Raw genomic sequence first — 17,852 nt, 5'->3', positions numbered from 1 at the left:
GATACATACTAATACAGGAAAGGGTAAATAGTATATGGATTTTATAACAGGGTAACCCAAGTGAAATTCATTTGTTGATACGTAAATGCACTGTTTCAATTATGTATAAAGCAACCTCACATTTACACAATAAAGATGTTTAAATTAACTAAGTGGAGCCCACTAATCACATTTTAGTAATTATATATAAATATATATATTTTTTTGTAAATAACTTTGATGAAAAATATTTTCGCAGCACTACTACATATTTTGACACATGTACACAAACATAATAAGTGTAAGTGTGGAGAACACTTCATTCATACAACATAAATATTTTAAATGGGTTTTACTATAGCAAACGTTGCAAAATCGTATTAATTATTATTTTTTTCTTTATTTGTGGTTTACATATTCTGGCCAGTCAAAAACTTGCGTCTGTATAAATAAATGAGCATTAGATTCAACTTCATCTTATTTATTGTTCTCTCAGGCACTGAGTGAGAATTCAGACCCAAAACTCATAATTTAGTTAAAGCAAGAATTGGCCTCATCTTCCAGTTACTTGACAGAATTTTTTTTCCCTGGAACTTAAACTGAAAATCGTTTAGGGTTATAAGTTTAAAGAGGGGCAATAATTAATAATTTTCATATCATATATAGCATGTCTACATATTGGCCATCGTTAATGTATAATTTTAGGATCTATTTGGCACGGACTTAAGAAGACACTTGGCTACGCACACAGCCATAAGGATGAGAAAGAAGAAGAACATCGAGACGGGTTTTCTTCGCTGGTGGAAGAACTGAAGAAGGTGCTGAAGCCTGATGGCTTACTGCTCACCGCCACTGCATTGACAAACACCAACGCGCAGGTATTTCCAGTCATTTAATACAACACAATGTAGTCTTGTTAAAGGTTCTGTTTTAAAAATGGTCAGTTATTGATATTAAAAAGGAACTCATTTATGTTTAATCTCCCATTTTTAAACACAGGCACACAGTAAGTTCACGTTTTGGAACAAAATTCACTAAGTTAAATTAATGTGTATCCTCTAAGAAAAAGTATAGGCTTAAACCCATGTGTGCGGTTAGTAAAACTTTTGAAGCAAACTGCACAACATTGCATATCACATTTTATTTCATATTACAATAGTTTGTGAAAAATATATCCTTAGTTTATAAACATTAAAAGTTGAGTAACAGGTTTTTGAAGTCATTTATTTTTCACTTCAAATAACCTAGGGTATTCAAAATATTCATCTGACATGTATCTTCTTTTACATGTGAAGATTTCGCTACCAATGCTGAAAATACTCTCTGAAACTACACTCTCCCTAATATTAGTGTCCCACTTAAAAAAAAAAAACCTTCCTAGTTATTGGAAAGTTATTTGATTTCAAGAAATCAATCTAGTGCAGTGTTAAAAATATAACATGCAAATAAATTTTCTTTTATTGTAATATTAAATAGATTTTACAATTGGTTTTATAATTAAAATATTATTGAGGTATAAAAATAACATTTTTAATGTGTAATGCTGCTCATGAATAATAAAAAAATATATCGTTTTAGATATTTAAATTCACATTTTTAAGAAAAAAACGTGTTGGTGTAGTTTATCATGAATATATGAAAGCGTTGTAATAAAACGTCCAATGCACACCACTGGAGTCGTCTCTTATCCTTTTCAATAGCTTACTCTGACATTAAAACGCTACTTCTTCGTCCAACACACATTATGTTTCAGGCATTGTTGCTATTAGTGTGCTGGAAATGAATATATTTTACTAAACATTAATTTTTTTACTTAACATTTCATTTAATCGTGACAAAATGAGACAACAGATTTACAGTAATTGCTGCAGTACTAACTTTAAGTCTATAAAATTCACCTTTTATGTAAGCAAATCCATTCATTAATATCCTATAAAATGCATACATTTTATCGTAGTATCTTAAGCTTCTAGTGCCGTAAAAAACATAGGTTAACCCTATTTAGTATAATATTGTCACGATCCACCTTCAGAGGGGGGGGGCGAGAATCGTAGCTCTTTACATAGAAACAACTCGCTTGGCATCAACTAGTCTTAACTTCATAAAATACTTTACTGTACCTAGGATCATAGGTTCGTCATCCCGTACAGGATGTCTGGTGAGAGCTGAACTAAGGAGATTTTGCAAAATAACATAATACTTAATTAAAATTATTTTATTCTTAAAGTCAAATACTCAACATCATTTTAAAGAACATTTAAATAGCGGGATTACAATTTAAAACAATAATCTCTTTACTTCCTTAACGATTGAACGACCTTACAAGAGAGAGAATGAGAGAACTTCACTAAACACTTCCCTAGTCCTTCCGAATACCTCAAATCATAATTAATACTTAAAATTAAAACAAAGATAAGTCCATACTCACATTTTCCGAAAAGCCTTTCTTGATCGATTACTTAAAACTAACGTAGGGGCCTCTCCTGCCCTTAAAATCCGAACGAACATTACATTTTAAAAATTATAACTAAACGACTAGTGACGAAGGCCATTGCCTCCGCCCGAAAGCTTGAAGATGACTACATCACGAACGAACTAACAACTCGTGACCACAGGTGAGACGCATAGCCTCCGCCTGAGTGAGCCCCGAGTCACCACTCACTTGCGCTTAAATTCGCGCGCCCTGCCGCGCCTACCATAACAAAAGCTCGTTATTGAAGTCAAATTTACTAAACAACTAACTAGAACATCTGGGAAGACTACCCCCCCTCTACCCCAATGTGCAGGCCACACCGCGCGGCTTGTTACGACAGCGCGCCCCAGTAACTGCGGCCCGTGGCTGCGCCAGCGCGCGGCCAAACAAACAAACAAAATTCTGCAAGCCCGCAGCGCGCCGCGCCGGCCCCGTGCCCCAATTACATGGTCACGCCACTTGCGCTGACGAGTGAACAGAGCAGCCAGCCCAGAGTCCCGTCAGTAAAGTCCCTAAATTTGATTTCAACAACCCTGCAAAATTTCAACCCGCGACATAACCCTCCCCTCACAGAGCTCGAGCCCCATCGAGCTACCTCAAAATTACAAATTGTCTTTTTCCATTAAACCATAACTATAAATTCCTCATTTCACAAAAATAATAATTTTCTTAGTTCCTTGCTGTCTGAACATACATCTAAATTCTGCATAAGATTTATTTTAAAACAACAAGTATTCATAAAATTAAATGTAAAACTTTTATCTGGTTTGTTCTCACAGGAACCTTCAGAGGCTCGAGTTCTCAATTCTAAAAAAATTGTTCTGTTAGTGAAGCTCTCTTTACAAATTAAATTACTGTTCTTAGTTTCTCAGTATTCGTTAAACAATGTGCAAATTCTTGATAATTATTATTATTTTTTTTTTTTCAGTTTCCGTTTATTACCATACTTCTTTCGTTCTTCAAAAAAAATTAAGTGTCCTTACAGTGTTTCAATTAATTAAACTCTTATCTCGTGAAGGTTGGTGCAACTCCTCGAAGTCAGTGTTGTCGAGAAGAGTAGCTCCCTGGGCTGGCCATCAGCAAACACCACTCAACTCCAACAGCTACTGGACTGGCTTCCAGGGCAGCTCACAACTTCTCCCCACATCTGCTTCGGAGTTGTGCCATCCTCATCACGAACAGATTACAATTCTGAAACATCATCAACAGGCATTACCATCACGCCTGACAAATACAAAACTAACTACTAAACTGCAATCGATGGGCAAGGATGCAAACACACAAAAAAATAAAATTAATTAATTCAACTGCTAACATAAAGTATCCCACCCTTAGCATAATCTAATCAGGCAAATAATTTGATAGGAAAAACTTAAGGAAGGGAAACATGACCTCCAATGATTTTCCCTAACTCTTGAGTCTTGATCTTCTCTATACAGCAAATAGTCCCCACGAAGTAACTGGGTTGAAGGTCAGTTCACATGACCCACCCATAACCTCTTCTACTCTTCTTTTCTTCTGGGGGCAACCACAATGCCCACCAATCTCTCTCCATGGTGCCGAACCAGCTATCCCATGAGAGTAAACAACGTAGTCAATAGAAGCGCAGAGGGGAAACACCAATCTCTGGCTTGTCGAGTCATAAAACTGCTTTATCTTCTTCTTCTTCTGAGTAAAAATATCTGACTAACCTTGCTTCTATTCTTCCAAACAGTAAAAGTTCATCAGGTATCTTCATGAAAGAAACATTCTAACTAATAATTCTTCATTTTTCTTCTTCTTTATTTCTGTTAGTTGTAATAGAAGGCCATGTTAGGGAGGTTATAGGGAAAAAGAGTGGCCAATTCCCACCCCATCACCCACCTAGATCATGACTAATTAACTTTTAAACTTTCTATTTCAAACAAATTAAAAAAAAAACATTTTTTTTTATTCAAACTTTTAAACTATAATTACTTTTACTTCATAACCTCAAAAGCTAATCAATAATTCTAAATGAAATTGTGATTTACTGCATCCTTGTTCCATCCGATCTGTTTGTTTATAACCTTTCTTGTAAAGTATAAAATTTTCAAACATTACTAATTCAAAAAAAAATTAAATTCTGGTGTCCTTTGAGTTACAATTAACTTTACTATTTCTTAGCTTGAAATAATTTAAGTTTTCAGAACTATTTCATTGTCTAATTCACAACACTTAAAAATCAACTCAAAACAACAAATCATCAAAATCAATAAGATCATCTGACCTACCTATCAGTACTGTGAACTTGAACTGTTCGTACACATTTATAATAAGCTATTGTATTTAAATTCCAACCTAAATAAGGTTTTAAAAAAAAACTACTAATCCCTCTGTAAATTAAGAAAATTAACTTTAAAAATTAAACTTAAGGTATTAGTTCTTTTTGACAGCTACCACAACTCACTAGTTCCATTACATTACTATAACCTAAAAAGTTCTGTAAATAATGTTTATAACAAAAAAAAAACTCCAGTTACTGTCTTCCATAAAAAAAAATAAAACTTTACATGACCTTATTAATCTCCACTTGTAAGTCCATGGCTGCCAGCTTTCTCTTCTCTTGAATCTTCAGTCTTGGCTCTTGTTTCAGTGATCTTGTATCTTGTCTCTCGAACTCTTGTCATCTTGTAAACTGGACTGCTGCTCAGCTCATCTTAAGGAATCTGTAACAGTTTCAAAAATACATGTTAATTTAAATTACATAATTCCTGTTCTTTGGTCCTAAAAAAAAAATTGTATTATTAGTACACATTACCCTGAAACAACATTATTATTCATTGTTTATTACTTAAAAAAAATGCTTTACCATAAAATCCTTTTTTGTTCTTTTCATTAGGCCTATTTATTTTCCTTCTTCTTAATTAAATTCTGCTTCAAATGTTAATCCTAACTTAAGACCTACCATCTATTTATTATTCATTACCTACATTATTTATGTTACCCTAAAATTCCCATAAGTTTCTAATACTTCCTATCAAAGACATTCTCTCTAAAAAAAATTTACTTGTGACTCTTAACTTAACAAACTTAAAAAAAACTTTTACACTAGACTTAACTTATTATTCATTCTTAGTTACTAAATTTCTATATGTAAACTTTAGTACTTACAAACAAAAACTGCCTATTTCTCTCTACCTCTTAATCTCTTTCAATTATTACAATAATAATGTTACCTTGCATCTTTAAACTTTCTTCTTTTCAATTAAATTAGACATCTCATAACAATAAAAATTCTGCCTATACTCTTCTTATGGGTGTCCAACCCAACAACAAAATTTCAAATTCTCAAGTTTCCTTATATTTAAATTATGCAATACAAATAACCTCTGTGGTGCCTGTACCCTTTTAGGCCTACCACCTTCTCCTCTCACAGCATAACTCTTATTCCTCGGGGTCTGTATTCACTGTTACAAATCAAATATCTCAAAAAAATTAAAAACAAATTTATTATTTTAAGAAAACAAAAATTTACATTGAATTTACTATGGAGCCTGGAAATCTTAATGTCTCACAGCAGCTAACATGACTAAATCCCATGGAACCCCAGGTTTACATAACCTGTGCCCAAAAATTTAAGCATACCAGGCTTTCTCTGCACTGGTTTTACAGCATCACACACTATTTAGGGCCCCTGATCTGCCATCAGTCCCAAGGAGTTTTCCCACAACCCCTCTCTACACAAGCGCCTACCGCATTCCTCTCAATTGGCTATCGGTTTTACGGCATTCTTTTGGGATCCGACCATCAAGTTAGGGCTAATCGAACACTAAACCTCCATACTTCCAAACTAATGTAAATCAATTAAATTTTCTCTGTAAATTCTAAAAATCAAAAAAAATTATTCCAACATGCCAAAGAAACTTCCAAAAAAAATTCATAATCTTATCTTCAAACCATTAAAATAAAAATAAATAGATTACTCTGTTTTCTCCTTAATAACTGTAAACTGTCAACAAATATCATGTCGTAAATTTTAACTATGCTTACTGACTCTTAATCATAAAATCTCATTTGTCCTAATTAATAAACAACCGATTTCCTTAAAATCTCACTGTATCTCTCACACTCAAACTTCACTGGCTGAATATCTCAATAAATTCAAAAACAATTATCTAAACTCTTAAAGAAACTCCTCCCCAATTATTCAAATTACTTCACCTTATTTTATTTCATTACTTAAAACACCTTACTCAAAAAAAATTAATTAATTATCTAGCTATCTTCCATTATTATTTATTTACCGAACAAAACTTTCTCCTAAATTAATTTAGTAAAATTCAATTTCACATTAGGCAAGTACACTAACTCTCTACAGCAATGTTTCTCATTTCCCTCCTTCCTAACTGAATCCAATCTTACTTAACCTCCAGGGAATTTACCTCACAAAATAACCAAAAATTTCACTGTAGTGCCTATCTGCTATAGGCCCACTACACAGGGGGCTCTAACCCCACCAACAAACTTCATTGAAATGGTACCCTATCCCATACAGGATAGCCACTTCGGTACTACCATGGGGAACTCCTGCCCCAAACTACTCACAACTCTCAGGATTCTCCTGACCCTTAATTCCGTAGTCAGCCCATCTCCTATGGTCTGCGCTACAATTCCCTTTCTTCCCAGGGACACAACGCCTCACCTTAGGGTCCCTCGCCCTAATGAAAACATTAATTTTGTCTCTCTGTTCTTTTGGAGTAAATTCCCTCTACACACAAAATCTAGCCTTCCCAGTTTTCTCAATGCTTATCGATTTTATAGTGTACCTCCTTAATAATGTTTACAAATCCCAAAAAAATATTTTTAAAACCGAGGTAGAATTTAACTAACAAAAACATAAACAACTTACAACGAAACACTTCTAGCCTATACATCATACACTTCTTAAATTAAATTACTTACATACTGAAAGTTCCTCTTCTCCTAAAACACACTTAAATTTAAATTTATTTAACCAATAGTCTATTTTCTTATCGCTAAGTTACCGTACAGCTGATCAAAACAAGGTCACGGCCTGTCCACGTCTCCGTATGAGCCCGTGACGTCACCGAATTCCATCAGGTGCGCCAACCCTCGCTTGCGGTTCCTCCGTTCTCCGCTAGGTCTCAGCACCTCCCCGTCACGTGTTCATTCTGCCACGTCCACTGACGTGTCGTTCTGAAACAACTCTCAACATTTTTCTAATTAAAACAAAACATCACTATAAATTCTATAACTCTCTTTTACATAAACTCTCGTTTTCTCTTTAATTCCTTTCTAACGTTTATCCTTCCCTCGACTGATTTAATTCGTACGTCTCGTCTCCTACGCGCACGAAAACAAAACAAACTTCTCTTGAAAATAATTCCTATTTACGACAAAAAACTTTATTTTAAATTATAATTCTCTTAACCTACAATCTTAAAATGAACTTCAATTAAATTAAACCACTTGCATTATCTCTAATAAGCATTTAACTTATAACGTATTCTCCTCACGTAATAATCCCCGATATAAATCTACAATAAATTCAACGACTTAAAACAACTTATCACTATAAACTTTATCCTTACAAGTATCCTCAAATAAACATCTGTTACGTCAAAAAAAAAATCTCAAAGACTTCCTCCACTATAGACTAAAATTCCGTAATCCTCTCCTCAAGTAAACTCTTAATAACCTGCTATCAGAAGCTGAAACTAACTTAATAATAAACATAAAAATCTACCTCTCTCTCTCTCCAGAAATAGAACCTATCCGGCGAACTCTACCATTTCTGTCACGATCCACCTTCAGAGGGGGGGGGCGAGAATCGTAGCTCTTTACATAGAAACAACTCGCTTGGCATCAACTAGTCTTAACTTCATAAAATACTTTACTGTACCTAGGATCATAGGTTCGTCATCCCGTACAGGATGTCTGGTGAGAGCTGAACTAAGGAGATTTTGCAAAATAACATAATACTTAATTAAAATTATTTTATTCTTAAAGTCAAATACTCAACATCATTTTAAAGAACATTTAAATAGCGGGATTACAATTTAAAACAATAATCTCTTTACTTCCTTAACGATTGAACGACCTTACAAGAGAGAGAATGAGAGAACTTCACTAAACACTTCCCTAGTCCTTCCGAATACCTCAAATCATAATTAATACTTAAAATTAAAACAAAGATAAGTCCATACTCACATTTTCCGAAAAGCCTTTCTTGATCGATTACTTAAAACTAACGTAGGGGCCTCTCCTGCCCTTAAAATCCGAACGAACATTACATTTTAAAAATTATAACTAAACGACTAGTGACGAAGGCCATTGCCTCCGCCCGAAAGCTTGAAGATGACTACATCACGAACGAACTAACAACTCGTGACCACAGGTGAGACGCATAGCCTCCGCCTGAGTGAGCCCCGAGTCACCACTCACTTGCGCTTAAATTCGCGCGCCCTGCCGCGCCTACCATAACAAAAGCTCGTTATTGAAGTCAAATTTACTAAACAACTAACTAGAACATCTGGGAAGACTACCCCCCCTCTACCCCAATGTGCAGGCCACACCGCGCGGCTTGTTACGACAGCGCGCCCCAGTAACTGCGGCCCGTGGCTGCGCCAGCGCGCGGCCAAACAAACAAACAAAATTCTGCAAGCCCGCAGCGCGCCGCGCCGGCCCCGTGCCCCAATTACATGGTCACGCCACTTGCGCTGACGAGTGAACAGAGCAGCCAGCCCAGAGTCCCGTCAGTAAAGTCCCTAAATTTGATTTCAACAACCCTGCAAAATTTCAACCCGCGACAATATACATCTAACCTAAAATCAAAACATTATTAAATTTTGTTTTTACTAAAAGTTTATCAAGTAATCTAACGTTTACTTCGCTGTTTTAGTTCATTAAATAAACCTAAGAATATTGTAACTTACAGACCAAAAATTTTGTATTTTGCGCGTTTTAGAATTAAATGGTTCCAATTATTTCTAATAAAATATTTCAAATAATAAAATAATAATTGGTGCCTCTTGTATATTCATTTTATACTTCGTTTTATCACGTTTAATATCGTAAATAATAAAAATTATCCCAATTTTAACTTCATAATTTTTTGACGTGACAACGTCTAATAAATCGATGAACGCCAGCTGCACGCACTTAAAAGTGTCCCACTACGGATGTCTCACTACGGATGTGCCCTGTTTGCTCATTGTACGCATGCGTGGCATCTCTCTTCATGCTCATTGTACGCATGCGTTGCATCTCTCTTCCACTCGATTGGAACAACCATCGATTTGACTTTTCAATCATATTGTCGTCATTTGAATTATTAATATTACGTAATTTAACGATCGTCCACCGATTTTCAGCACAATTGGTACGGTTATTTAAAAGTAATGTTGAATATTCAAATACGTTTTGAACCAACAATGGTGTTTTACAGATACACATAATAATTCAAATTACACCTGGGATCTTTTGCACAATGTTTTAAAAAATATTGTAACACATTATAAATAAGTTTGGTGTATTTGGGATGCGTATTTGTTATGAAATCGTGTTATAAAAACGAAATTATATTATTCCCCTACCGTAAACAAATTTTTTTATTACCAGTATATAGCATTTGAATCTCTTTATATTTAAGATTGGCCTCGTGGTCTTGTGGTTAGCGTGGCTAATTTCTGCTCCGAGGGTTATTGGTTCAAATGCCGGCAGCTGTAAATTTTTTTTTTGTTCTTGTATAAATAAATACGACTTACGCAACATTTCAAAAGTAATAAATATATTTGAATTAATGAATGCAAATAAAAGTAAATTTATTAATTAAATTTTACATTTCATTTCACTTCTTTGTATCCATACAAAATAGTGATAATTCAATAAAAATGATTCTATTTTATTCATAAATATATGCAGAGGTAGATTTTATCATACAAAAGATAGAAAAAAAAATTCTTCCTCAAACAATATAACATTTTTAATGCCTAAATGGTTTGGTTGCAAAAACCAATTACGGCTCAGTCTCAGGCCGAATATGATATTTCCTTTTCTTCTGGATCAATCATTTCATCAATGTTTTGTTATGACGTTGTCACGTAAAACTATCGTCCGTAAACCGACTTTACAGACAACCATTTTTTTTAGTAAGATTTTATCAATATTACATGATGAAGATAGCATTTTTAATACCATGGTTTATCATGGCAATATCTTGATAAAAATGGCAGATGTAAAACAGTCAGCTTATAACGAAAAATATAATTCTTATCTTGTTCAAGAAGTTTCTTTGAGACTTTTTTTATCCAGATTTTATTTATTAAAATTCCACAATAAACACAAAGAACTGGTGCTAAATTCTCTTACTATTTGTGGGCTCGTTGAGCAATAACTTGTAATATTTTTAGTAACATTCCAAATTTTGAAAGAAAATTACTGAATAAAATTGAAGATGTTAGGGAATCTAACAAAAAGAAATATTTAAATAAATACCCGAACAAATTCCCTATGCCAAACACTCAGAAAACTTTATAAATTATTCACCTTTTTATAATGCATGAGATTAACAAAACGAACTTAGCCGTAACCAGAAATTTCGATGGGCGCAGTCTTCATTCCCACGATGGCACTGAGAATGTCTTTTTTGTTTGTGTTTGCCGATAAAGCTACTTTAGGTTTAGTGGATAAATATAATATGGAGTCAAAGTGTTAAATTATTGCCTGTGTCACTGTGGATCAGTTTTAGTCATCAGGTCTGCGCCCCTATTGTTAAAAGTGTAAAGCACGTAATGAGAAGGAGGCACAGAGGAGATCTCGCTTGCAGGCCTACTTGGACACGGCCAAGATCAGCCAGCACCTGGACGCCATAGTCGTGATGGCGTTCGACTACAAGAGCCCGGAGGCGGGGCGCAGCGAGAAGGAGGCCGACTACCCGGCGCCGCTGTACCCGGCGGGCGGGCGGCCGCTCAACGACACCGTGGACGGCAGCGTGCGGGCGTGGCTCGAGAAGGGCGTGCCAAGTGAGCGCTCCAACACCCTCCCGATCACACAACAGTTCTCTTTTAAATGAGCTCTGGAACTGAAAGCTTCTCCCGCCCGACCCTGCAGGGCGCACATGTGGGAGCGGAACGTGAGAATGCCGGGCGTAGGACGGAACAATCTGCCTTCAGAGGCCCGCCTGCTCGCGGCGTGCTGCTCTCGCGCTGTTACTGTAGGTACTGGCAGCAGAGGCTACTAGTGTTACAGAATAGAGCCTAGGCACCTCGTCGACTACACTATCGAAAAATGGTTACATATACAAAGTGCATATAGTTAAAGAAAATAATTCGAATAAAATAAATAATACTAACAAACTACAATTGGTTTTATAGTTTCAGAAATGAAATCAACATTTATGGAAATTAAATTTATCGATAAAACGTTGAAAAAAAATGAACTTTATATGACAGAATTACATAAGATATACGATACACAGAACTTCTAAATCCACCACTTAAACATTTCTCCAGAATTTTTTTGAGTTTTTACCAATGTTTCGTAAATATTTATTTAACTGTTTTTTTAGTTGGCAGTGATATTAATGTATCAGCGTTAACCTTAAAGCTTCAATATAATCTCATAATTAAGGTTAAATATTTGAGAAAATAATTTTGTTAATATTTTACTGTGCGTTAGTGTTTTCATCTTTATCAACGTAGGTATTGATTTTTTTAGTAAATGGAAATATATCTATATAAATAAAGTTTTGGACTAAAATCACGGTTAGTAAAATCTTAAGTATAATTTTGCTTAGATGCAATTTTCATCGAACATGTGTTGAATATAATAAATAAGTTTAGTTTCAATTCAGGTCTTGTTTTAGTATAAAATTACTAACATGTAAAAATTTATATCTCTTTAAAATGTATATCATTTTTACTTCTAAACATTTATTTAAGCAAAAAACTTCAAAGTAATTCAGGTTATCTTAAAAGCAATTCTCTTCAATATTAGACGCAAAATATGCATTAATAACAAAAAAATTAAATGCTTTTTACCCTAATAAAAATTGTTTACAGATGACAATTTTTTTCATGCTAATAACAAAAAATAGCTTTAAGTGACCTCAATATACTTTTTTCAAACATCCTCTATTGACATTTGACACAATTTCGTACATAACATTTGCTGACAGTTTGCTGTCTCACGTTACGATAGAATTGTTTGCATATGATGATTGCATTTACAAAAGTATGACTATCAAAAATGCCCCCTTAAACAAAATACAGTTTTAAGACAGTAAGTGATAAGTAATTATTTTCCTGAAGAGTCCAACATGTTTAATATTTATATATCTAACATTTATTTATTTTTTATTTATAACGTCTGAGGTAGGAATATTTTCATCGAGTTTAACAACCACAAAATAATAAATTTTAATGAGCACTGAAAAATTCCCAAAGGGAATTACATCGAACATTGTACATGTAGGGTTACATACTAAAATTTATACGTGAGGAAAGGCCCACGCCATTCTTTCAAAAATGGATCGATAGGCCTATCTACTTTCAAAAAAAATATTCTAGAATATTTTTATGTTAAAAATAATTTTGAAATTGCTACAAGTTTTTATTTAATCATCCCTGATTTCCGGGCAACATTGCCATACTTTTCGTTTAAGTGAATTCTTTCAAGTTGTCTTTTTCAAATGAACCTAGTAGGAACACTTACTCCAACTATGTCTCGAAACAAAAATTCTGTTTTCAATATCTCTTATTTATGCTCTGACCTGACTATTAAAGTCCTTTTACATATCAGGTATGTAGCAAGAAGCAATTGAACAGTTAAGTTCGTATAATCACTTATTAAAGAATAGTGTTTTACACAGGGGACAAAAAACTAAGGTTTTTAGGTTGTAGTTTTTACATTAAAATATATGATAACTTCCTGTTTAAAAATTTCCTAAAATGATTTTTAAATTTATTCTTCAGTAATAGTGTAGCCTAAATACATATCAATACATAACTCCAGAAAGTTTATTTTCCCAGAAACACTTGCTGTTTTCGAATACTAGGGATGTATCCTTAAGCGATGCAGCTTAACCAGAAGTATCTTTTAGTTTCAAGGTTGCATTAAGTGAGAAAATTTCCATGAAAAGATATCAGATTTATTTCAGTGCTTACACCTAGTATGTCAAGAAATAAATACTGTTACGAGGATGTTAACGACGAGACGCACCAGCCTGCGAGAGGGGAGCGATCCAGGTAGCGCCCGCCCCTCTGTTACCGCAACACGGTAGTCCGATTAGCAGCGGCCCCTCTCTCTAACCCTCTCGAGGGTTCGGCCCGTTCCCAGAGCCCCGTCTGCGCGAAGTGCATAACTAGGTACCATTGTTTTCGCAACAGCGAGTGGCAAGTCAGGGATACTGAAGATGCGACACTTCGAAGGGCTACAAGAACTATCTAGGTTGGGGATGAAAGGCATATAAACCTGCGAGGCCAGTGAAGTGAGAAGGGTGATTGACCTCTTGGCGAGCGATAGTGTGTTACAGCGACGGGCTTCGTGTGCAAAGATCGGAGCATCGGGGACTGAAGAATCCGGGACATGTTTGTGCGGCGGGCGAGTGAGTAGTGCGGCGGGCGAGTGAGTAGTGCGAAGCAGTGTTGAGACCGAAGTGTGCGGTAAGAGATAAACAGAAGAGAGAGACACTCTCGAGCTGAGCTCCGGTGGGAAGAGTAAAAAGTGGTATTAACGAACATGTGATAATTTGTGGACAGATATTTAGATTGTTGTGATTTAAGAAATAGTGTATCTGTTGGTTGATAAATAAATCTGGAATTCTTTAAGCTTTATTCTGGAACATGTTTCCACTCATCACTCCCATGAATTTAGGATCCAGGATTTTTAAATAAATAAATTAAAAATATTATGAAAAATTATATTTTAGATAGTCGAGAATAATGTTAGTTTTAAGAAATGTAGTTAGTTTTGAGTGTAATAAAGGTTGTGTTAGTTTGTGTATAAGTTTAGGCTAGTCATAGGTGAATCTGAGTTTAGTTAATATAACATTATTAGCAGTTACTTTGACAGTGCATGTTGACGAGAATTATGGCGGCCCGCTAACTTGGGAACATTATGGCTGTCTAGGCTGAATTAAAGAGTAACCAGAAGAAACTGGAGTTTTTTGGAGGAAATTAGTACCCAGGAAAAAATTAAGAGAAGCCTGGAGAACAAAAAGAATTAAATTTAGAATGGCCACGATAACATGAAGAATTAAATAAGGAACATCCAAGATAAGACGGAGAATGAAATGAAGAGTAAAAAATGCCGATAGGATATGAATGAAATGGAAAGTGAAATAAGGAACAGCCAAGAAGAATATAAGAATATCATCAAGAATGAAATTGACGAAATGAAACATATGCAAGAAGACGTGTGGAGTAAACTAGTTACAGCCCAAAAAATTTAAGGAATATATTGACGAAACCATCATTCAGTTTGAAGGTAAAGTACTGTGCTTGAAGCAGCATCTCGCACAAAACAAAACAGGAATTTGCCCGACATGAGTAACAGCTCTTTCGGCTGGAACAGGCAACCAAATGATACGTGGAAGCTGTAACCGAGGAGTGCCATCGGATGTATAAAGAAGCTACAGCTGTTGCAAACAGTAAGAGTGTCTCCGGGGATGTTAAGGTTAAGGGAAATTCCAGCAGCAACTCAAAATTCAAACCACCCACCTTTGAAGGTCAATCTTCGTGGATGGCAAACAGGCGACCGTTCAAGGCAGCTGCAAAAGAGAATGTTTGGTGAGAGGAAGAGAATACTACTGCATTGGTTTTTGACCTGCGAAAACCTCCCTTCAAGCTGTTGCCTATCATAACAGTTCTGCATCAGAGGGACTATTCAGTGTTGACGAAAGCCCTAGAACTGAGGTACGGTGAACGACCTTTAGATAAAGTGTGCAGGACTGATTTTAAGACACACTAACATCAATCCTCAGAAACACTTCAGGAATCCGAAGCTGACATATAAAGTCTTGTGCACCTTGCTTATCCGAAGGCTCCTACAGAGTTTCGACAGGAGCTAGCTACTAGTGAATTTATAGTATAGAACTCAGAGATGCAGAGGTACAGAAAACCCTTCGTTTGGCCCACTAGAAGAAGAGTTGTTATTTCCTGACTCATTCCTTAGATATAGAATTGGCGCACAATTCATCTAGTAACACCGATATTAAAACAAGCATGGCAAGATTTTAACCATACCACAAAAAAAATAGTTTTCCATCACCAACAAATGTGTTATTCAGGGTTCTGAAGTTGCTAAATGGTACTCAAGGTCCCCCAGTTATGAAGGTCAGGAGGTCAATCACGGTGCTTTACCTGCCAAAAACTAGGGCTTATTCATTGGAACTGGCCGACATCAAGAAAACCCCACAGCAATCCCGCAGTTGTCTTTCCCCCCTCTCTTAAAACTCCTCTTCCGAACCATTACCTTCCCTCTGTCCCACAAATCACTTGCTTAAAGTGGCAAGGAGTGGACATTTAATACATAATTTACTATTTTTCTCCAATCCATATCTCTTGAAAAGTTCCTGTACAGATGTCAATTAATCATTAAATTAAAAGAGGCAGTCTCTATTATAGTTTAACGCTGGATGATACAATTTATATTGTTTAGAGTTTCAAATGTTTACGATTTGCAAGTAAATCTTATGTTTTATGCATATCTATTTTAGAGGCAATTTTTATCAACGACACCCTAGTGGCTATTATAGTGAATGCGTCATCCTGAGTTTCTGATGTTAATGGGCTAGAATACGTTCATGTTCATCTCACAAATAATCTAATGTATTAACAATTTTATATAAATTCCTCATAAGTCTAATAAAAAGCGATTTTTGCGATATGAGTAGCTAATGCCAAAACACACGCATGATTCCTATGATAAGCAGTATAGCACAACAAGTGTGTCAAACGAGAGGATCAGCAGGAGTGGAGACTCCCGAGAAGACGATCGCACGAAGGAAGTCCCGAGCCACAAGTGCACAGTGTCACTGTAGTGTGCCTCGTGACTGCCGCAGGTAGCAAGCTGATCTTGGGGATGCCGACGTACGGCCGCACGTGGAAGCTGACGAGCGAGAGCCAGATCTCCGGCGTGCCGCCCCTCACCGCCGACGGGCCGGGACCCGAGGGGCCGCAGACCAAGATGGCGGGGCTGCTGGCGTACCCCGAGATCTGCCCCTTGGTGGGGGGCAGTCCGCGCGACAAGACCCACCTGCGCCTGGTCACCGACCCGTCCCGCCGGCTCGGCACCTACGCCTTCCGCCTGCCGGACGCAGGCTCCGACGAGGGCGGCCTGTGGGTGGGCTACGAGGACCCCGACACAGCCGGCCTCAAGGCCACCTACGCCAAGCAGAAGGGCCTGGGCGGCATCGCCGTCTTCGACCTGACCCTCGACGACTTCAGGGGCGTGTGCAGCGGCGACAAGTTCCCCATTCTCAAGTCCGCCAAGAGTAAGCTGGCATAGTCGCGTGGCGGCGTGACGTTCAAATAAGAAAAAAAAAAGTCTTCAACAAATCTATACATATATTAATTCAATATTAATATTGCAGTTTTTGTACTTTTTATTATTTGTTATATGAATGGACTTAACATACTCACCCGTTTGTTAAATTATAGTTGCTAGCCCAGCCAACTGCTAATGGAATGTGCTACAAGATTTCTGAATTATACTTATTCGTGCTTGTAAAGTGAATTGACAAATCATTATTGTTTGATTATTAATATAAAATAATTGTAGTTTTCTAGACGTAATAAATATAGTTCTTACAAAGTGTAGTTTTTAATATTTTTGCAACCCTCTAGATGCCTTTTTTTTTTTTATGTTGTGAATAAATGTGTACCGAGTCCATTACAATTTTAGAGTACAGAAATATTCTTAACAGTATTCTATGAAAAAGATAAGTGACAACATCCCTGCTACTTTGGTTCTTTTATTATTGTTTTAGTAAGTAGCATACATTATCTGAATATATTATTATCTAAATTGCGTAGAATGTCACGCTTAGTTAGCTAGTAAACATTTAACAATCCCACTGTTTCTAGCTAATAACATCCACGTAGATAGCTTTTTATGCAAGAGCAGAATAAATTAAGGGTTCGTGTGTTTTGCTTTAGGTGAAATGCAATGGTCTCAGCTTTTCCGTAAAAAAAATTATAGAATTCAAAAACTTTACAGACGTTTCTCAACTGTATCTCCAATAATGTAGGTGTTATTTTACCCAACATGTGTAACTGTATTTTAACCTACCGAAATATGTAAAATCACACAGTTTTTTTGTAGAATAAAACTAACAAAGTAGGTGTAATATAACACATAAAATCAAATATGCGATGTTTACACCGTTTGGATTAATAATTTTACTAATTCATGCGTA

General features: G+C 36.0%; 1 protein-coding gene and 1 long non-coding RNA gene across 2 annotated transcripts in view; one reads left to right on the top strand and one right to left on the bottom strand.

Moving 5' to 3' along the window:
• Window positions 1–17,248, top strand: part of LOC134531620 (chitinase-like protein EN03) — a 68,580-nt gene extending 51,332 nt beyond the window's left edge. Inside the window, exons 4-6 of the mRNA XM_063367376.1 lie at window positions 685–857; window positions 11,262–11,457; window positions 16,497–17,248. Of these exons, the coding sequence (XP_063223446.1) occupies window positions 685–857; window positions 11,262–11,457; window positions 16,497–16,942 (815 nt within the window). The 3' untranslated portion in view covers window positions 16,943–17,248. The remainder of the gene's footprint in view (window positions 1–684; window positions 858–11,261; window positions 11,458–16,496) is intronic.
• Window positions 3,366–9,238, bottom strand: LOC134531624 (uncharacterized). Its single transcript, XR_010075045.1, has 2 exons — window positions 7,376–9,238; window positions 3,366–5,139 (listed from the first exon to the last, which is right to left on the bottom strand). It is a non-coding gene; the product is annotated as an uncharacterized LOC134531624 (long non-coding RNA).
• Window positions 17,249–17,852: the final 604 nt, after the last annotated feature.

The sequence above is a fragment of the Bacillus rossius genome, chromosome 5 (genome assembly GCF_032445375.1).
Source record: "Bacillus rossius redtenbacheri isolate Brsri chromosome 5, Brsri_v3, whole genome shotgun sequence".
Taxonomy (NCBI): Eukaryota; Metazoa; Arthropoda; class Insecta; order Phasmatodea; family Bacillidae; genus Bacillus; species Bacillus rossius.
The sequence above is the reverse complement of the archived record's forward strand: the minus strand, read 5'-3'. Positions and strand labels throughout refer to the sequence as shown.